We start from the raw sequence: 22372 nt of genomic DNA, 5'->3' as shown, positions 1-22372 counted from the left end.
AGGAGTGCATCAAGATTTATTGAGCTAAGAGTTAAATACTGACTGAGGCAAAACCAAGCTAATACTTGCTCCAGGGGACCATTTGACCACTGTAACATTTGGTACATATATTGCTGTGTCTGTTTTGTGTATCTTCAGTTAAATGTCCGAAGAACATTTTAAAGGCAGAAGTTACATATATATTTTATATGTAAAAAGGAAGGACTTGTAAAGGAAAAAAGGAGTTGGGGTAGGACAAACATCGCAGTTAGGAGAAATACAGCAGTCAGTAGTGTGGAAAAAAGTCACAAATGTGAAAATAGTGAGCACAGAAAGAGACCCTTATAACCATCTCTCCTAAGCTGGAGAATCTCCAAGAAACTTTTAGCTTCTGTGTGGGACAGAACAGTGCTCACACCAGATTTCAAGATCTCAGATGATACATCCTTTGGGGATACACCTGCTGTCCGACTGGAGATCACTGCAGTGGCCACAGAGTGTGGTGTGTGGAGGAAACCAGGGAGCACAAGGGAGAAGCCAGGATTTCATTAATGCCTTGTCAAGCACTGCTAGTTGTGCTAGATTGAGAAGATTGTGACAGAACTTCCATAGCAGCAAGGAGCTAGACTGATCTCCCCTACATGGTATGGATGTTGAGCTTATCCATCTAGTAAATTAGAACATTATTAGGAGAATGATTACATGTGTTTCTATTTAGTTTTCATTCCGTTCCCAGCTAGGGTAATTGCATGTCCCTGGAAACATTTTAAAACGCTGTTTGAAAAGAAACGAGTATTTTTTATTTCAATTGGTTTTTCCAGGGATTTAATATTGCTAATGAGCATGAGATACTCCAAAGTTCCACATAAGAAGCTCACATGCAGCTCATATATGGATACTTATGAATATTTATTTTTAGAGAGAGTTCATCCTTCATTAGGTCCTATATGATATTACATAGCTCACCCTGTCTTAGATGCTGAATTCAAGGATCCCTGTTCTGTCAGATTTGTTTAATATCTTAATGATTTATAATACAGATACTCTTATAGCAGAATGGTTTGGGTTGAAAGGGACCTTAAAGATCATCTCATTCTTCATTTGGGGTTTTATTGTTTGCTAGAGATTTTTGTTGTTCTGTTTGTTGCAGCTTCATTGAAGTATTCTGTTCAGGTCAGTGTCCAGGTGACATCTTTATCTGCCACAATTAACATGTATTATTTTTAGGAAAAAAGTTAAATTTATGGTGTTCTAATGTAGATATCACGGAATTTTACCTAAAAAAAATGCAGTTGTGGCCATGGATCTGTGTTTCTAGTCCTGACTGCTTAGTATGCATTAAGGTCACACACCAATATTTTGTTAAATTTAAACACTCTTATTGCCTGTCCAAAAATGTAAGATAACTTTTGTGCTGATAAATGTGGTTTATATTAGTGACAACAAATGACTTCCCATTTAGCTCACATCGCAAATGTGAAACTGCTGTACCTTTTACAGCAGTATCTCCGTAGGAAGAGGGTGTCAGCATTTCCATTCCAGCCTCCCTCAGAATTCAACTGTAAAATCTCATTCAAAGCAGGAGCTAAATGGACCAGGTGTTAACACAATTTGAGGGGGTTACTCCTCATCAGCTGTTCCATTTTAGCAGAGCAGCTTTTTGCATGAAAAAATGCAAAAAAAATTCATTTCTGCAGACAGTGATAAAAACAACAGCTGCTTCTTGTAAGCTTTCCAAAGCCACTGCACAGGCCTCCTGAAGTCACCAAGCACTAATGTCCGTCTGTAGCCTGATTTCACCCATCTGACCCTTTGGGTGGGTTTCTTTTCAATGTCTGGCTTGTTTTGGAGGAACTTTTTATGGTGACGTGGGGGTTACTCAATTCTGACTCCAAGGGATGAAGAGAGCAGAAGACCTTTGCTTCACGTGCTTTCTCCTGCTACCTGATCCCATCTTCTCCCGTGACTCCCACATGCTCTGCTCTCGTATCTGTGAGAGCGGCCACCTGCATAGGCGGGGCGAGGGGTTGTGCCTCCCAAAATGTGTGCTGGGCAGAAGAGGGAAGGAGTGTCAGCTGGGTGGGAAGAGGCAGGTTCACGAAGGATTGCTGCTCCTAGCCCTGCTGTAGGGTGCTGTAGGTGCCTTGGATTTATCCCAAAGAGAGGTAGCTTATACATACCCAGGGCTTAGGACCCCAAGTTCAGAGGCATCTGCTTGTCTTCAAAGATCTTAGAAAAATTTTGCTCCGGTGATTTTGAATCCTTGCTCATTCTGCATGCATGGTTCAGGTTGTATGTGTTCCCAAGTGCTTTGCTGCTGCAACAAGTTTGTCTGTAGCATAATTTTGTACACTCTCTAGGGCAGGAAACCTCATTTCCTTTACTTCTTGCAGCTTTGTGCATATTTATGGATAAACAGTTAATGATTCATGAAGATGAGCCACTTTGCTTCTTTTGAAAATATTATTACCTGTTTTGATAATGAAGATAACCCAATGAACTATATTTCATGTCGAAAGAAAGAGAATTCCTTCTGCTACCATCCCTTTTTCTCAGGTGTGTTCAGTAATTGCAATTGGGAAGAATTTGCCCGGGGAAGATTTCCCATAAATCTAATTAAAATAGGCTTGTATCTTTTTTTGAAGCAGTAATTCAACAGTGCACGTAGCATAAGGACCGTACGTCAGATAGCATGAAGTTTAAGATGGAAAAGAAAGCCGTGCAGCAGAAATGAAACCCCTTAATGTCTCTTGGAAAAGGCATCATCTTACAGGACAGTGAAGTAAGTGGACAGTTTGCAGGATAATTGCAAATTGGTGTAGTAAGCTCTGAGATGTAGAAATGCTCCTCTCAGCACCCATTGATCCAACCTAAAAGTGCTCATTCTCAGCACAATTAAGTCATAAACTTGACTGTACTCTGTATGTTTGAACCTGCCTTCCACTTGTCCCTGGCTGACAGCACACAGGTGCAGAGCAGCTGAGTATTGGAAAATTCATAACCACTTATCCCATTACCTCTGCTGTTCCATGGAGGCCTTAGCAAGGAGGTATTTTCTACAAGGAGAAGGAAGAAAGCTTTCAGTCTTGCTTTAATACCGTATTTTGCACTTAGTATTGAAGTCTGACGGATGAGTGCTGATTTAGAATTCCTTTCCACTTCCTGCCACAGCTTGCTCCATAAATCAGATGGATAGGACCTCAAATGGGATAAAGAGAAACAGGAGTCAGAAGTCACATAATGATAGGCAATGGGGGAATAAGCATCACCAAATCTAGTACTCATTTTTAATGTTTAGTTACATTATAATGGAGTCTTGTGGAAATAAAAAATCATATTAATATTCAGTTAGTGGCTATGAAAGGTGTCTCTTTAACTGTGTCATAGTTAAAATTTTACTGGCAAGATACAATCAGTGTAAAACTTAGTGAGTGGCTGAACTTTCCCAGCAGTATAAGTAACGACAAACCATAATCAAGAGGATGCTGAACAGTCTTAAATGAAGAGTGTGCTGGTTCTGCTTAAGAAATAATTTAGTAGCTCAGAGGCTTAGAGTTAGCTTCAAAAAATAGTCAATGCTTTCAGGCCCAAATTTCACACTCCCTGATAGAGCAGTCCTCTGGAAAATACAGAATTAAAAGAAATGGTTGTTGCTGTATATAGAGATTATCCTGAACAAAACATGAAATTCAGCAAAACATTGAATGGATATCTTTGCTCTGGAATAGGTTGGCTTTAAGAACTCTGAAAGAATTATCATTCCTTATTAAATGATTCCTTCAGATTTTTTTTTTGCAAGGATTACTCTAAAAATACTTTTTTATCATATGGGGCACCATCAGGTTTGTAGATGTGTAGAGATAGATCCTCTCAGTGAAACAGTGTAGCTGAATTCATATCAGAAAAGGAGGAGTTGCACTACGTCTTGCTTTCATCTTAATCTATCACTTCAGAAAGAATGAAGCCCCACATTTTTATGTCAGAGTGAATCAAATGGAGAATCAACTAAATTGATGGAATGTTTTGTGCTTAACTTGCCTCGCTGAGAGACATCACCATCACCTTTCCCAGGGTGGGGTTGGCACTGGTGACACTGCTGAAATAACACCACCTCACTACTAAAATTCCTGTTTATTAGTTGAGATGCAAGGAAGGAAATCAGCCATGTGTATATGCAGGGGGTTAAAATTGTAAAAATATGCACAAAAGAGGCAGGGGTGAGTAATTCAACATCTTTGCATAACAGCCTTGCATGAAGTGAATATCCCTCCAGCTCTGGAATCCAGTGCTTTGGTTTTCTTGGATCAGGGCATTGGTTTCTTGAGGCTACGCAACTACAGCGTAACTACTGCTCTGTGTAGCCAAAAATATCAAGATCAGTGCCTAAAAATAAAATTTCTTGTGATTGAATAGATTAATTAATAATAAGGAAAGAGGAAAGCAACAAGAAGGTAAAAACATATTGAAAATATTAAATCTTCTCAATTGGTTGAGGAGTGTTGCATGGTAATTGGCATAACTATACACAGTGTGATAATTATGTGCTTTTTCTTCCACTCTCTCTCTCTTTCATTCATCACATTTGCCTGTTCAGGCTTCAAATAAATAAGTGTAATAAAAAAGCTAAGGCAGATCCCTAAAAACTGAATAAGCCTTTCAGATTCACAAAAGCTTGAAGTGGTGGAATTTTTTCCCATGAAAGAGCTAAACATTAAGATCATGAACAAATCATTTTGTCTAACTAGCGTGATCTTCAAGCACACAGCTGCATGCATCCAGGGAAGTGACATATCTTCAAAGACTATAGCCAGCCTGAGTGATGAAAATCAGCCTGCCAGCCTGCACACATTTACATGAGTGCTTACACTATCAGTCAGGCATTTCCTCTGTGCCCGTGGTTTTATTTAATGGGAACTATCAAGGATTACAAATGGACAGTTTTCTTTGCATTTCCTCCCAGCTCCCAACTGTGTTCTCTGTGAGCAGGACTTGGGCACATCCAAGGCACTCTCTTGGTCCCAGTGTGTGCTGACACCTCCTTAGTGGGGGCTCTTGGCAAGGTCAGCAGGACCAAATATGAAGCCATGAGGCTTAAGGGCTGTAAAGAATCCTGTAGGAGGAACATGGTGTGTTCAGGACGTGGATATCCACGTGCTGGTGGCAGTGGGTGCTGCTCCTGCAGACTGTCCCTGGTGTGGGTACATCCAGCTGGCCTTGCATCCCAGCCCACCTGGAGCTTTGCGCTAGGCCACACCTGCCCACTCGGAGTAGTGTCCCCATGGAGGTGTAGGGATGCAGCAGTACAATGAGACAGACACAGGTGCACATATTCACCTGTAGGATTTGGAGAGCCGTATTATTCAGAAAACTCATCAGAGATGTCAGACTCCAACCTGCAGTGCCCTCGTGATCTTCAGCTCTGCCCAGTGTGTCATGTCCATCCTGGTCTTAAGAGTCCCACAGTGGAAAGGGCAGACCTGATTGCTGGGAGAGCAGTAGGTTAATGAGAGGGAAGAGACACTCCAGCCACAGGCTCCTGAAATCCTGCTGTCATCCATCTCTCTGGAGACCTGCTGAGCTCCCTAGCCCCCAGACAGAGCCCCCTGAAGCTCTGTTACACCTCCTGGTCTATCTCATGTCCCACAGCACTCACCACTGTGCTACAATTTAGCTCCTGCTGCTGGACACAAGGATTGAGTGAAGTGCTTTGCCCTTTGTCACTGGGAGTTCACTTTGCCTGAAGGAACAAAGAGCAGTGTCAGGTTTGTGGCACTGCGAGGTGCGGGATACTGGGCTGGATGAACTTCTATCTCAAGCTGTATGGCCATTTTTATGGCATGCTGATCATTTTGATTCTGAGCCAGGTATCCAGCAGTTCACTCTGGCTCTGAGGACTTGTAGTACATTATCATACACTTTGAAATTCATGCAAGGAATACATATTGCAAGTATAAATCAAGAGGTGACAATTCTCTTTTGAAAGGTCATGTTGTGTGGGGCTGTGCTTTGTGTTCAATAAGCCTCCAGCTCGAAAATTTGGGATGTTTATTATTTTATGAAGAGCAGATGTTGTTTATTTTCATTTTTGTGCTCGACACCTCCAAGATTCAAAATATTTTTTTTGTTCTCTGCTTGGAACCAAAACCTAGTCCTGCCAAGGTGCCTTGCACTGCCAGATAGTGTGGGGGCTTGTCAAGGAGGTATTTTGCAGGTGTGCCTGTGTAATTCCATGTTTCCTTGATTCACCCCTTCCTTCTGCAGTAGCTCAGGGGGCAAAGAGTGCCTTGTAAACCTTGATGTGAATGGTTACAGCATACAAGGGCCTGGACTGCGGTGCTAGAGGTGGACTGGGCCATCACCAAGGTTAGCTGGCATGGTCCTGGGCTGGTGGGAAGGAAGGAGAGAAGAGAGGAAATTTTGGGACATGGGCAAGAGGTCCAGTGAATTTCTCTGAATTGCATGACATGGTACCTGTAAGAGAAAAGGAAACAAATCCTTTTCTCTATGCCAGAGACATGCTGGACCTGCACAAAGTGCAGGAATTCTGCTGCTGTCGCATGCCTGGGGGGCGGAAGCCACTGATGTCCTGCAGCACTCAAAGGATTAATGCTGCCAACTCCTGTTCCACAGGAGCAAAGATTAATGCTGCAATAAGAAAGCAAATGCTTGTGTAGGGTAATTCAGTGAACCATAACGTGTCTTTTGCCTTGTGTTATTTTCCCCTGAGAGCATTTCCTCCTTAACGTTGGCTTTTTTGTTTCCTGATTAACTCTCTTACCTGTCCGTTCTATACGACTGCAGCATGTTTTTAGACAAGTATGCACAGTGCGTTTCAGAATTGCTTAAGAGCTTGACTAAATCCTCCAAGAGCTGTGCACAGCCAGTGAAATAATCTGCTTAATTGCCCAAATAAATAAAGCAGAAGTTTGGTTTAAAGATTAAGAACGTAAATGATAGGAAATAGTAGATGTCTGTCTCTTTTTAGTGGGTTCTTGCTTCTCCCCCCCAGCTGTCTGTGCATGATATTCGCTATAGCACAGCTCAGATTCCAAGTTCATGTCATCCAGTTTAATCATTAGGCCTTACCTAGAGGGCAGCGGTGTCGCTGCCTAGTGAGATGGCTTTAAAGCTTGCTAGTGAGGAATGACAGTGGGATTTGTTACCACATTTTATTGGTTGGGTCTTCATTTCTCAGTTGCTTCCAAGACTGTAGTGTCCACAATTGTAACCATGAGAACATCATCTGAGAATACTGCTGTCTTCACCCATCTAAACCTACCCGGCATATCATTAAGGATCTTGGCCTTTGGTTTCCTGCTTGAGGGTAGGAGTCTCTCTTGAGGGTGAAAGCTTCAGTTTTGTCAAAACTACTGACAGTGGAGAACTGTGGACGGCAGAGACACATCTGTAGTGCTTTGTCCACCTAATGATATTCAAGCTTTGTGGAACTGTTTGCTGAAAATGAGGTGGAACATTAACTGACATATTGCTGTGGTGTTAACCAGCCTGACATTCCTGGTTGATTAAAGGGTTAGAAAAACCATATTAGTTGTGAGCCAGAATGGAAATGTGTTTCCCAAATGTTAACAAGAATCCCAGAAGGAAGTTACGAGGATTCCAGTATATGTAGACAGTAAGTTGTGCTCCTTTACGTTTTTATAGATACGTCATTTTGCATACAGAATAATCTTTTTCACATGCAGGCCTCTGTCTGTGGTATTAATTTATTCTGGAGAAATAGGAGCTAAGAAGGAAACCATGCCGGAATGTGTTGCTAGAAAACATCAGTTGCCTTTGATGGAAAGAACAGAGTTAAACATAATGTGCTAAACTGTGAGAAACAAATCTGACGTCTCAATAGAGGAGTGAATGGTTTCCATTAAGCTTGCTAAATCTGTCTTTCTCAGAATACCCAATATAACCTCATACACTCTTGATTTTAACAGACTTTATTATACTCCACCTAAACAACATAAATATAAAGCTGAAATATCTAAAATATTTAACAGATGTGGAACAGTAGAGAGGGACCTCTACAACATACAGTATGGGATTGGTCCAAATTAAATAGTGATCATGGACTATTAAATATTAAACACCATTCTGGAGGTAGATCATTATTCCTCACCTTACATTGGCAGTTCTGGCACTTAAATGAGAAACTAAAAATTTCTTGTCTAATATGATCTGAGAAAATGTGTAGCCTGAGAGCGTTTTGGTTCTGATCTTGCAAGCTGCACTAACTTCCAAAGAGTTAAACGAGATTAATTCATGCTCCCAGTATCAGGAACGCCACAGTTTAGAAGACAATATACAAGGGAGTTGTACTACAAAAAAAATTAACAAAGGCAGCAACTCCAGATCAGCACCCCAAGTACTTCCACTCTTTCATAGCTGAATAAAAGGACTTGCAGTAGATGTGAGAAGCAGACTGGAGTGTTGAAGGCTTTGCAGTCAGGGAGAGGAGGTAGAATAAAGTGTCTGTGTGAGATCAGGTAAAGGGGAAGAAATAACCCCCGAGTGGTGTGAGGGGGGAATAGAGACAGGAGCCTGGGAAAGCTCAGCAGAGATGGGGCGCATGTCTGAGGAGAAGCCCTAGGGTGTATATCAATGATGTATATTACTCATGAGAAGGGTGTGGGAGAAGTATAATAGGGAGAAGGGAGATTTCCTGAAAATTATAACAAAATATGGTTGCTTCAGTCAGTTACCCCTTCCTTACAAACAGTAAGGCCAAGTGAACAGTGACCTGGTCTGCTCTGCACGGGCCATTTATTTTAAGTGTTAGATTACTGCAGAGATAACACAGGTATGATTTATTATTAATAAAAAATAAACATCTATGAAAGTTTTCTGCTCCAAAGGTAGTTCCACCTGTGTTGTGAGATAAATTCTCATTTTAGATAGAATACTAACAAGAATCAGAGGGAGTAATCAATTATTGCTGCATATTCTACTGTATCAAGATCATGTAGAGGCATCTTAAAGATGGGAACTTTTGAAAGAGGCCACTAATGTAAAACATCCACTGTAGATCCAGAGAAAGAATATATAAAACATATGGACATAGCCCATAGGAACACAGGTTTTCTGGAGGTAATAAACTGCCTTTTTCTAGAAACTATTAGACTAGAAAATCTGTTGAAAGAAAACTCCCGGGCTCCTGGTGCAGGCACAGAAGAGAGATAAACAAAACATAATAATAAAATAGTAAACCACCACCTTGTGATGTTTTAACAACTGTTGTCATAGCTTTTTTCATTCTTTTGTTAGTATTCTTTCATTTCTCATTCTTAAAAATTTAAATATCAGTGGCTCTAATGCCTGGCGGAAGACAAAACATTTCTTCGTTACAAGATAAAGAATGGCTCATCAGCAAAACACCCACCATGCTGAACATCTTCACAAAGAGATCTGAGAGGCACACAGATTGTGACAATTAAAAAGTCTCTCAAGCCCTTCAAAACACAGATACCTCAGCTGTTGTGCTTCATATTAATCCAAGCCTCCTTGAAGACAAAATTTGACAAGAAGGTCCTTTATTATGGTTCCACATTGCCATCTCTTTTAACAAAAACCAGCTGAAGAGAACAAGAATTAGGATACCATCTATTTAAATAGTCACAGTAAGATTTGCAATATGTGTTGTCATGATATAACTTACCTGGAGAATAATGAGTCAGGGGGGTGAGAGGAAACACGATGTATAAAAATGGGCACAATTAAGCACCATTCCCTGTATTAAAATTGCACTTATTGTCTGATGTATACACACACTGCACTGGGGACAAGGTGAGATCAGACTCAAAAGAAAAACCCAGCATAGAAAAGAAAACAGTAAAAAAACACCTACCATCTGTACAGCAATAAAAGAACCAAAAGCAGGGAGATATCCTTTTAATTATTATGATGAATCATGTTTATTAAGGGGCCAACTAAGAACAGCCCTCTGTGCAGGTAGTAAATCCAAAAGAGTAGGCAGTCCCTTCAGAACTTGCAGTCATACAGGAGCCCAGGTAAAGCTGTGGGGAAGGTGACATAGAGCTCAGCAGAGCTGATGGAGGTAGATCTAAATGTGATTTTCACAGTGGCTTTTTGCCCGCTTTCCTACATAAACAGCCTTGTAGCACTGCTGTCTCTGCGTACCTGTGTGTGCTGGTGACCATGTTCAGCCCTGTGACAGCACGGGGAGGACTTGAGGCTGAAGAGGGGGATTTTTTTGAGATGCCCTTGACTGAAATCGGTGAACAGACTTTAATTTCGCAGTCATTCAGGACGTCACAGTAATGGGGATGAATAGCTCTAGCCTGCCCCACAGCTTACACACCAGCCAAAGAGAGAGAGGGAGCATTAGTGCTGCTGAGCCTTTCCAGCTGCCTTAGATTTCCCACCGGGTGTGTGCCCCCGCAGTTGTAATCACAGCCTATCACTGCAAGTCCTACCTGCCTGACAGTAAGAAGCATGGCCTTGGCTTTGAAGTTAAACTAAAGATAGATTCCTTCTTTTTCATGCCTAATTAGGATCAGATGACCAAATACACAGTGGGGTTCTTGCTATACTTCATGTTATGTTTCAGCAGCTAAATATAGTAGAAATACTTAAAAGACCCAGACCAAACAACTCCCCTAGATATAGCAGTCATGATGGGGGTTCTTTAGGGACTCCTGTTCCTTTCCAGTTCACTTACAGCCAGCATTGGTGTGTGTGGCTGCTGCCAGAGCAGCCAGCACTCAGGGCTCAGCACAGCCATGTCTAAGCCCTAGGGAGGGAGAGGAAACCACAATGCCAGAAGGGTAGGTGCTTCATAGTCTCTTCATGCCATCTCTGCCTTGTATTTCGTGATTCGTGGTTAGGAGAACGCCCAAGGCAAAATCAAGGCTATGTAATGTGATTGCTCAGGCGTCGGATGAGAAGACAAGGGCATGGGAGTCTGCCTTTTTTTGCTTGGCTCATCCTTTGTCATCCCAAATAATCATACCTCCCAGAGCTGCGCGTGAGAACCCGTATGGGGTTGGATGCACAGGGAGAGAGGCTGTTCTGAGCTGCTGTGGAAGTGAGACATGCCACAACTTGTTCTTCACTGCGGTGGTAGCGCCTCATCAAGAAAGAATTCTGATGGGTGCAGTGTGTGCTGTCAGTTCTAAAATCCTTCTCTCTCACCCTTAGCTTATTGTTTTAAAGCAACAGCTTATCCATGTATGTGTTTACTGGTACTTGCTGCTGTCTCAGGCCACGATTAAGTGAGAGCAAAGCAGGACATGGGTACAAAATGCCAGCACTTAGTACTAATCGTAGCTCACTCACAGGAGACCAGAGCCAGCAGTGAGCCAGGGCAGGCAGCCCACATGGGATGCTTTACAAGCAGAATATGAGCTTTCCTGGAGACGTCTTAGTGGTCCCTGAGTAACATACCTGTCCATGAAAATGCCTGAGCTTTTCCAGTCCACATTGCTCCTCTAGAGCACTGTATTGCTGACAAGCTCATCTAGGAGTTCCTGGATGGTGGGGAAACTTACTGATGGTCAGTGGGGTTGATTCCTCCTTGTTTCCCCTGAGAATCCCTGCATAAAGGAAGATTTACAGTGGTACAAAAGCTGTGAGAGAGCAGAATGAAAGAGCAGGCAAACCTTATTCTTCAGAAGTCTAAGGCAGGGAAGAGAAACAGGGGAGATGATTGAATGGTCCTCGCAGGTCTTCAGTGTAAATCTGTTGGGCAGAGCTGCTGGAGTCCAGGAGGGACTGGCCTCCAGTGGAAGAACAGCTTCCACATGTAAAATTTAATAATACATTCAAGCAGAAGTGACCAAGAATCCTCATGCTCAGCTGAATGGATGATCATATTTAGGCAGGAAAGAGGATGCTGTTCCATGAGAAGGCAAAAACAAGAGGCATGGGTCACAAGCAAGCAATGAAGAGGAACTGGCAAGAAGGACTAAATACAAATGAAATGGGGAGCTTCTTGCTGACAAGGGGGAAAACAGTAACGGTAGAATGTTTTGTTTTACACTGATTCTCTTATAGTGGTAGCACTCAGGTTATTTTGCTGGGTGTTCACCTATTCCAGACTAGGTCTTTACAATAACAGAAGCCAGCTCCAGTCCAGAGCCCTCTCCTGTCTTTAGTAGAGCTGACATCTTTTCTTTACTCTTTTTGAACACTGCTTGAAATTTAGGTAAGGTCTACAGAGCTGTACAAGAGTAGAATCTAGTTTAAACCCACCATTGGAGAAAATAGGATGATTGTTTTAATTAAATAAAAAATTAAATTCTCGGTGACATGAAGAATGGAATGGAGAAACTTCAGAAATCTCAGAAGATACTTCAGTGAAAATTATTCTAATTGATTAAGAGGGAACTTTGTCACTTATAGAGAATACATTCGGAAATAATAAGTGTAAAATGTAAAACGTCAGGATAAATGACTGTTGCATGTATGTGCTGAAATGGCTTAAATGAACTCTGCAGTAAAGTGCTGGTAGCACAAGTGTAGAGCCCTGTTCTGAACATTCCTGTCCTCTCCCTGGAAATATCAGTGTGAATTTATATAGTGTGAATGAGAAAGAAAGACATTTCAAAGCCATTTTACATCTCTGGTAAATGTGGGCCAGTTCCCAGCTCTGAATTATAGGGATATACAGCACAGGAGAATGTGGTTATCAATTTCCCTTGTGCACCACGAGAGAGCTTTTGATCTTTGTGATCATATTATCCTGTTAGTGGCTCTCAAGAAGGCAGTAAGAGCAGATGATAGTCCAGGAAAACCTATGCAATGACCTTTTTCCACTTACTGTGCCTGTTCCGAGCCTGAACAGAATTTAAACCTTTGAAGGGGAAGAGCAAACCTGCTGTCACACAAAGAACTCCTGCTCTCCAGGATCTTACTGGTGATCTGCCAGGGACAGTTGATTGTTTGCCCTTACATTGCATTTTAACCTGGTTTCATAAACAAACACAGCTTATCTAATGTGCTCTGCTGTGTCCCTGTCTCTCAGCCTTGCCACTCCCTCTGCACCTTTTTTACCCTTTAGCCATTTTTAATCAAATTTAACAGATCCCGAGTTCAGTGAGGAGCGAGACTCAGTGATAAAAGTACATTATTGTGAACTCAATCTTTGTGATGGCAGAGAACCCTCCATGGAAGCCACCAATGAAAAGAAAAGCCATAGGAAAAGCCACAGGAAAAAAGCTTCAGTGGCAGCTGCTGCTTGCAGAAGTATCTTTTCTTCTTTCTTCTTCCCTTTCTAAATAAAAGTGACTTAGCAAAAGCATTCAGTCATGTCCTCAGATGTTACTGTGAAACCATTGGAGTGCAACATCTGGAAAGAGTGTCTTTTCTTCTGTCAGACTCATGCAACATGAAGTGCATTTGTCTGTTCCGTTACACCACCACACTTTCCCAAATGAGAAAAGCCTGGGCTGGCCCTTCATGTGGAATAAACTGGAGCAGCTCTGCAGAATTCAGTTTGCTGATTCATAGCAGCATAGGCTCCAATCCTTTTTTCCCCCTCTTTCTTTTCCTGTGTATGTGGCACCTTCTAAATGATGCAACGTATTTAGAAATGTGATATTCAAGATTTCAGAGAAGTCTGGTAGCTTCTGAGACAGTAGGATTATTTTTATATGTGGGTTTGGGTTGCAGTGTTATTAAAGCTAGTTAGCTTGTGTAGTGAATAATTGGTGATTTAGCTCCCAACACTGGTACATGTTAAATGGATGACAAACACCATTATCCATCTTCTTACCATATTTTCTGTAACTTTATTTCATATTGTGTTTCAGTGCAGAGGAGACTAAGCAGATCACTGCTTCTGTCATGTTTTAACATGAAACATCAAATCCAAAGCCTGGGTCTGTTGAGCACTACCAAGTAATGAGAGACTTTGATTGTTCTCAAGTCTTTCCAATGAAATGTCAAACTTTTCATTCTATGAAAATGATGTTCACCAACATAGAGCTTGGAAACAGATAATTATCCAAGAACATGAAACAGAATTAACATGCACTGGAGCATGTCATGAACATTTTCCTCAGCAAATAACAAAGGTAATTGCTGTCTGAGTACAGAGCAAGGAGAAAAGTTGGCTCTGTTCCTTAGATAATTCAGATTGGCCACTGTTTACTCACTTAACCCATAAAAACATGCAGCCTATCAGAAGGGTGCCATTCCAGGGCTGATGGAGTGTGACCAGCCTCCTGATTGCAGGCACTTCTCATTTCACACTTCCCAAGTCTGATCAGGCAGAAGTCCTTGGCTATTATTAGACATCTACACCCTGATGAGTCAGAGCTCTGAGTTAAAGAGCACATTTGTAAACCACATTAAGCCCCAGTAATAATTAATACATTTTTTGAGCCACATTTTGACTTCAGGCACAATTAAGAGGCTTCATTCTTAGCCTAGAAGAAAGAATGGAAATAATTTGCTATGTGGACACAATTTTCCCATATAGAAATCAAAGAAACAAGGGAAAAAAACCCCACTCCTAATGGCTAATGGAGGTGGTTCTGGTTTGTGATTTTGATTTTACAAATCAATTTTCTAATATTAGAAACTAGTGGAGTGTAGAGATACAGGATGGTAGTCTGGAAGAGACCTCTTGAATACCACATATAGCTCATTGACATCACAGGCAACTCTACTCCCGGATTGATTCAGGTAGGTCCTGCAGATGCAGCCATCCACCGGTCAGACATGCACACTCTCAGCAACCCTGTCCCACAAATGAACTATTTTGATGGGTCAAAGGTCTTTTGTAAGCAACTCTTGCCTATTCTTCACCAATAATTATGTTTATGTTACAGTTTTATTACAACTTATTACAATTGTTTATCTTTTTTTTTTCTCTTTTTTTACTTTAAGAAGATGCAAAAAGTCTTCATGTAACACAACAGGTTTTTTAGCCATATGCTCTATTTTCAAACTACATATCCTGCAATTTTATTTTTGGAAAGACTGCACTATGCTGTCTAAAGGTGAAGTTCCTACCTGTGGCAGGGACTAACCCAGGGTCTGTGTCTAAGTTAGACCCACTAGATACCAGACCAGAAAGATCATCTTTAGTGCATCACTTAATACCAAAAAGTTATTGCCCAACACCAAGAAAAGACATCAAGGAGAGGTGTCTGTTTGCTTCCTTGCCCCAGCTGGCTTACTGAATCTAAATCAGATTTTCTTAATTGTCTTTAAACATCTGTTGTGCTTGGTTAAAGCACATTATTAACTAGTCTTTTTTTTTTTTTTTTTTTTAATTTGTGCTCACTTTACATCATTCACAGTTAATACTTTTTGGGTGACAGTTTACCCAGGCTGTTACTGTGAAGTGATAAGATTCTGTGGGTGCACATTCTTGTTGCTTCTTCACAGGATAATCAGTAAATATGAGAATGTATGTAGCTTGTGTAATTTAATTCAGTGAACATTAAGCTGCTCCTGGTGCTGGCACTTTTCTAGAAGCATACTCACCTTTAATAAGCAGCTGAAAAACAGAAACCATAAACATCAAAAGCAGATGCATTAATGCCACATTATAATAAGGTGAATCTCTAAAAACCATCTTAGATCCCCGCTGAAATAATTCTGTTACGTTTGTAATCAGCCAAGAGAGAAATAAATGCTTTTATCTTCTCTGCTGTGCAGTGTGGATCTGCATTGGATGATCCAGGAAATCAGAGGAAACAGCCAAATTAGGGGAAGGACACAGAGGAGAAATCAAAAGTATTCAAAGATAAGTGAAAGTGTGGATTCTTTGGGTATCCGTTGTGTGATCTGGCAATAAAATTATACGGAGGAGGGTAATGAGTCAATCTGCATAAACCAGGAGAACAAAAACTAATCACAGGTAGAGACAGACATATGCAAATACAAAGCCTCAGGGACAGAGGATTGGAAAGTGTGTGTGGAGAAGTTAGGGCTATAAAATTAGGAGGGACACATGTATAGAAAAAAAGGAAATTGTTGCAAGAAACTTCTACTGAAATCATAAGAAGCTAAATCCATTGTAGGAATACAGATGCTGTTTCTGAAAGCAGTAATTTAGTGATTTAATGGGAATAAAAGCAAGTAAAAACAAATAAAAACACCAACTCCCTCAGCTCTTTGACTTGAAAAAGATGGATAAAGTCAGAAAGCAAGTTCTAACCTTCTCAAAAGATGTTCAGCTCGTACTGAAGATGCTCAGAAACACAGTGGGAGGGTTGGTCAAATTTAAGATACTTTGAACAAAAGACTTCTAGAATAAAGCGGAAGATGAAAAACAACATGTACCTTTGCAACATAACCTCAACCAGAAATTGTTCTGCATCACCTTTGGAACTTACCTTCAACTAAAAACTGGTGCAGTTGATCCAAAAGATGTCTCCACGGGCAGCTGCAATGTCACAAACAAATACAGAGCACAGTTAGCAGAGCTGGGAGTGTTGTTGTAGGGTTGTTTTAGGCATGGGCCATTTCATGTATGAGTGCTTCAGGCAACCTGAGCAACCTGATGGGAGAACAAACAAAAAAACCTGAACCCCCCCCCCTAGAAAAATGGAAAAAGAACTTTGAAATTGCTGTGTGAAAATTGCTCAAGTGAAAATACACTGGGGCAGAGGATGAAAGGGGGGTGTCAGTCCCTACTTCTTGGGCTCACGTAGTCCAAGACTTGTGTTTCCATTTACTTGAGGAGAGCCTTCCCCCTTCAGTTTATATATATATACAAACACACATATTTATATTTATTTTTAAAGAGAGAGAGAGAGAGAGAGAGAGAGAGACCAGGAGCATTGACATAGACAATAAATACAAATATCAGTATGAGTAAATGTGAGGTGCTTAGGCCAGAGCCAAAAACACAGAACAAAGGAATCTACCAGTGTTGATCGAGTTCCCAAGTTGAAAAAGTCTAGTCAGGAGGGACATGAATAAAATTCTGACCCCATTGTCAATCTGTAACCATGTCACATAAATTATGTATAGCTGTTCAGTTAAATTATTGTAATATGTACAGGTGACTTGTAAAGCAGGATGTGTCATGCAAAGGTTATTGTAAGGATCTGAATAAACACAGCAGAAGGAAGGCTGGGGATGTTGGTTGCTGCAGAAGGTTGGATATCTGTTTCCTTCAGCTAAATAAAAGGATTTAGGAGCTGGGTGCTGCTGCCTCCTGGAGTTGCACTACTTCCTGAAGAAACTAGAAGGGAATAATATGTCAGGCTTTTTTTTATGATTTCTATGAAATAGAGACCAAGGAAAAACAAACCAAAGGGAATGTCTGACAAAATTGAAGCTAAATAAGTTTATTTTCCTTATTTATGCTGTAATATATGAACACCAGATAACCATGAGAAGAAGAAGCAAAAGCAACTGCCAGATGCTTTTAAAAAGGAGGTAAGAGCATATGTGGAGGAAAATTAACCATAAACATTATCTCAAAGGAGAGGTCCCACTTGGAATAAGCATATATATATGGCAGTTATGTCTAAAATTTGTTATGTTGCTATTGTTTTGTGAAATGACAGAACATCTGCTCAGTCACAAGGCACCAGTAAAATGCAGCTTTATGCCTAAGGCAGTATGTCAGTTCCTAACAAAAAATGTATATAAGAGGCCAGAAACAAAGGCACATTGTCTTTTCCAGTTGTAGTCATTTCTGACCTAATAATGGTTTAGAAAGGATTTTTTATTTTTATTTTTGAAAAAATGAATGGAAGGATTGAGTCATTTATGACTCTTTTCAAGATTAGGCTTTGTGCATTATTTGTTCATAAGCTGGCAAAACGCTTTGTCTCTGCAGATCATATTTATGTCACTAAAGCCCTTTTAAAAAGGCAGCTACTTGTAAGTACCTTGAGAAAAGATCATTCTGAGCTTAGATTTTCTAAATGCAGCCTATAAACAGCCATTTCTTAATCACAGTGGAAACACCAGCAAGTGATACATGTGCTCACGTGACGAGTGGACACAAGGCAGATTTCACCTCAAAGTTGCCTCTTCAGAGAGGAAAAGCATTCATAATCAGTCATGTTGAAAACTTAATTAACAAATCCCTTGGGAGCAATGATTATATGGAATTTGTCTCTGAATATTCCAAGCACACAACTTTTAAGTGGCTTCATTTAAAAAGAGTATTCTCTTAGATTTTCATTGTTACGTTTGCTGGCCTGAGAAGTCTGAAACTGTGGTGCAAAATATAATTTTAAAACCTATTTTCTGATGAAATGAGGTTATTATCCGCAGTTTGAAGTCATCCTCTCAGATACACACGACCCTTCAGAAAATAGACTGATCAATGAAATGGGTAGAAATTGGCACTTTTAAAGAATGGTTTTCATGGAGGGAAACAGATATTATTTTGTTAACGTGTGATAGTATTCAACTGGAATGTGCCTTCATGAGAATGAATATATATTCTAACACATGTGAGGTCAGAGTGAGAATTAGGGTTAAACTTACTGTAGAAAGCTCAGGGGTTGTGTGTCACAGACTCTTTGAAGCCTCTGAAGTCTGAAGGACTGTCATGTGACTGGGAATGCATGTGCTACATCATCAACTATTAATAGGGGAGAAAGACAGGAGCCACTCTCATATGAATTCTCTCTTCTCCAGAAAACCTTATGTCAGCAGAACTTTTTTTTCTTTTTAATGTCACTTAAGGCTGGGACCTTTGCTGGAATAAATAAAATGCATGTGGAGAGTTTTCTGTATCTGACTCAGAGCTAAATAGTGATATGTGATTTTTACCTTTCAGCTGAGCCAGATATTAAAGATTTCTCACAGAAACACTGTATATAGTTTCTCAGAAACGCTTCAGAGGTTTATGAACCTGATACAAAGCCTATTGCAGCTGGGAAAATTCATGATTTGAGTTGGTTTTCAGTTGGGCTGTACAAATCTTATTGATCTATTTATATAACTTTTTCAAGAGGAAAAAAATTACCTTTTACTTGTGGCAAAAACTTGAGGACTTAATTTTTAAGCTGTTAAGATTCCAGTATACCCTGGAGTCTTAGGCAGCAGATACCTTCTGCTTTGTGAAGGTAAAGACACAAGCTCCAGTGCTCAGACTGAAATTCATTGCAATTATTTAACCAAGGCATCAATTCTCATCATCAAAACACAGCGCTCCCAGGCTGGAGCTGTTGTGCAGTGTTGCCAGAGATGGGTAGATGGCATTATGCGTCAGCAGGGGGGTATAAGTCAGCAAAATAAGGATTTTTAAGGGTGGCTTTTAAGCAATGATAGAAATGCCACAACTGACTCCAGTCTCTGCTCTCCAATGTTAAATATGAGCAAGGGACTGTGGTTCTCTCTGTAGCCATCTGTGGGCAAGCAGAAAGCTTTAGTGATTGGTGACAGCAGCCTGGAGAATTGTTCAGGGTTTTTAACTTGGCTGTCTCTGAAGATGACTTGAACCTTCAGATGACCTCCAGTTCCCTACCCACAACCATCTTGGGGACCTGTAGAGTAAAAAAATGAAGGTTAATGGCTTCCATTATGATATCCTAAAGCTTCACCATCCTAGTCCATCCTGATGCAATCTGTGGTATTTTGGTGCAGTCTCAGACCTTTTGAGAAAGGTTTCTATTATTCTGTGAAAAAAGGAGATGGAGACATGCTGGTGTAAGCTTTGCTATCACAATAAAACAATGGTCTTACTAAAATACTGTGGTGGTAGCCAAAGGACAAGTGTTCCTTCAGAATGTGGAAAAGAGAAAGATGCTGGATCACAAGTCACTATGAAATGGTGACATTCTGTTCTTAGCAGAGCTGCATGGTGTGTCTGGAGCTCCTCACTAAAGTGGCTGCACTGTATCAGTGCAGAAGGTTGGGCTCTGGTCCATCATTCCAGGTAAATGGCAGCCACAGGACAGAAAAGTTATTGGTAGAGGTTGGGAAAGGGTATAGAAGGTGAAAAGGGTTGGTAGCCTGTACCTGAGTTGATGTTCAGTGGTGATATGGTGATACTGAACTTGTATGTAAGGGCTCTGTGTAATTTGGTGGAAGTCTCTGCTAATAGGCCAAAAAAGAGGTGGGTGCACCTTCAGTAATCCAGGGAAGATGCAGATCTGGGCTACAGCTCATCTCTTGCTGCAGTGGAGGCACTAAGAACCCAGAAGCATATGAACTGCTCCAGTGCACCATGTGGGAAGGCTCAGCTTCCTTTTTGGAAGTGGTGCCCATTTGGTTCAAGTATTACTTGTTTGGAGCAGGAGTCAGGATTTGAGCCACGGGCAATGAATGAAATCAAATTTTTGAAAAGAAAGAGTATCTTAACAGGGAGTAAACACTCCTGCTCTGACTTACAAGCAGTCATTAAAAGCCTTTATTAAATTTTGTGTCCATTCTGTTTGCCACTTAGCCATTTCTTTTCATTCTGAAGACTTATAACTAAGAATGAATGAGTCTTTTCTAATACAGTCAAGACGTAATAAATCTGTGAAAGAACTGAGCTATCTTTCTCCCTCATAGGCAAATTTTTCCAATTGTTTAACAAAATGTTGGTTTGTATTGCCGTGACATCAGTCTTTAGGCTGTGAATAACAAGGCTCGGCATTAGGCAACTTGTTTATGAAAAACAGTCATGCAGTAAAATTAGAGAGTCTCCACTAGAGTCCCCATCCTCTCCTCCCACTGCACTATGGGAAGCTATTTGTGTCTTCAGAATGAGCAAACAGATCTCTTCAGTGAAAGGGTGAAAAATTTCCTGAGTTCTGGCATATAGAAGTTGGTATCTGTTGTTTCACAGAACAGGATCTTTGTTACACTGATCCAAGTATTTATCAGCCCAGAGTGGAGGATGGCAGCTCACAGCATCTGAAGAAGGAAACTATCACACAAAACTTCCCACTGCAGAGAAACTGCTGCATCTATCATCATCCTTTCAGCCTGGTTAATAAAGTTGTATTAGCCCTGTGCTCCACTTCCTTCCACAGCTCTCAGCCTTTTCTGTGTGAAATGTGTTTGAATCTTCAAAGTAGCTACATTTCCAAATACGTTTTGCTCAGTACCAAGAACAATCAGTCCTCCAAGATGAAGCAGATCACAAAGCCTGCAATGTATCTGCAATACTTTGGGAGGAAGATCCTTATGATGAAGGTTATTGGATAGATCCAGAATCTGACAGCAGTACAGAGTCTTTGAGAAGCAGTACAAAGTCTTTGCATTTGGTCGGTGCTCCTCAGCTGTGGGGGAAAGGTTCAGGTTTCTCTTGAATCCTCCTTGCCTGATAAATATTTGCCTTATAACAGAATTTATTAGTCTAAGGCAGTTACTTTTTTTTCTTCTCAAATAGTGCTGCTCTTGATGTGCTCTCCACAGGCTAGATTTAGATTCACTGCCAGTGTAACGGGATTTTTCATCTTTTGGAACTACCAGTGAACTGAAAAAATCATTTATTCCCACAGTGCTAATAATTCATGGTGACAGCAGGAGAAAGAGTTATCTAAAGATCAAAAAGCTGAGTTTGGGGAGTTAAGGGTGTTGTTAGAGCAAGTGTGACCTAGTATGATCCATTTAGATTTATTCTAGAAAAGGTTTTCTTATTCTGTGCTCAGTCCTAGAAATATATTTCAAGTGGCATTTAAAGAACAACTAGCAGTTGGTACAGGCCTATTAAATGGCACCATCTTAAAAGTCATATCCAGGAGCCAAGGTGTCCAAGTGACCAAGTCCATCATGAAAAGTAGCAAATGCCTTCAACTCTTCAAAGGTTGTAAAGTATATAGTGGTGTTCAACTGTAAAAAAATCATCAAAATATGTCCTAGGACAGCTGGCACATTGTACCATCATTAGCCAATGATCTCCCAACTATGGTTTCCAAGAGGAAAAGCTGTAGGAACAGCACTCCCTGTGATGATAGTGGTAGATGTGATGTTTTCAGTTAAAAGCTTGATGATAAGTGCCCCTGGTCATCTGTGGTGAAGAATATTTGATGGTATAGTCTGCTGTTCCAAAATATTTGGATGTCATTGCCGGGAAGAACCTCCAACTGGAGGATCTGTTCTTGAAAGCGAGTGAGAAAGTGAGAAATGCTTGTTGCTTTATGAACCAGATGGTGACCAGAGGTGGGAGCTTTGTAAATACTCTGACCCTTGTTGGTTTGTTGCTTCTTCTGTTTTCAGCTGGATGCTGAGAAGACCAAACTGAAACTGGAAAGATGGGCTTCCCGAGACGCTGGCAGTGGGGGAGGAAAAAGTGGAGAGGTGGAGTCGAGCGGAGATTGTGATGATGAGGATGGTTGTCAAGGATCCGGGGACAGGATTCCCACAGCAGGTAAACACCGTTTCTGTTAGTGCTTGCAGAGCTTGGGAATTCATAAATGTCTCAATTAGATGGACAGAGCTCAGACTTATCCTGCTTGAATTACTGTCAAAATCCTACTAAATTCGAAGGATTTGAATCTTAATCTGTGAA

The 22372-nt window shown here is 40.8% G+C and overlaps 1 protein-coding gene across 2 annotated transcripts in view; it reads left to right on the top strand.

Moving 5' to 3' along the window:
- LOC113990140 (glypican-5-like) overlaps positions 1 to 22372 on the top strand; it is a 359722-nt gene that overhangs the window by 243187 nt on the left and 94163 nt on the right. For both annotated transcript variants that reach the window (XM_027725265.2, XM_027725264.2), the window contains one exon: positions 22081 to 22231. In XM_027725265.2, the coding sequence (XP_027581066.1) occupies positions 22081 to 22231 (151 nt within the window). The remainder of the gene's footprint in view (positions 1 to 22080; positions 22232 to 22372) is intronic.

Source organism: Pipra filicauda, unplaced genomic scaffold (genome assembly GCF_003945595.2).
Source record: "Pipra filicauda isolate LSUMZ 115617 unplaced genomic scaffold, ASM394559v2 scaffold186_size1760508_pilon, whole genome shotgun sequence".
Lineage (NCBI taxonomy): Eukaryota > Metazoa > Chordata > Aves > Passeriformes > Pipridae > Pipra > Pipra filicauda.
The sequence above is the reverse complement of the archived record's forward strand: the minus strand, read 5'-3'. Positions and strand labels throughout refer to the sequence as shown.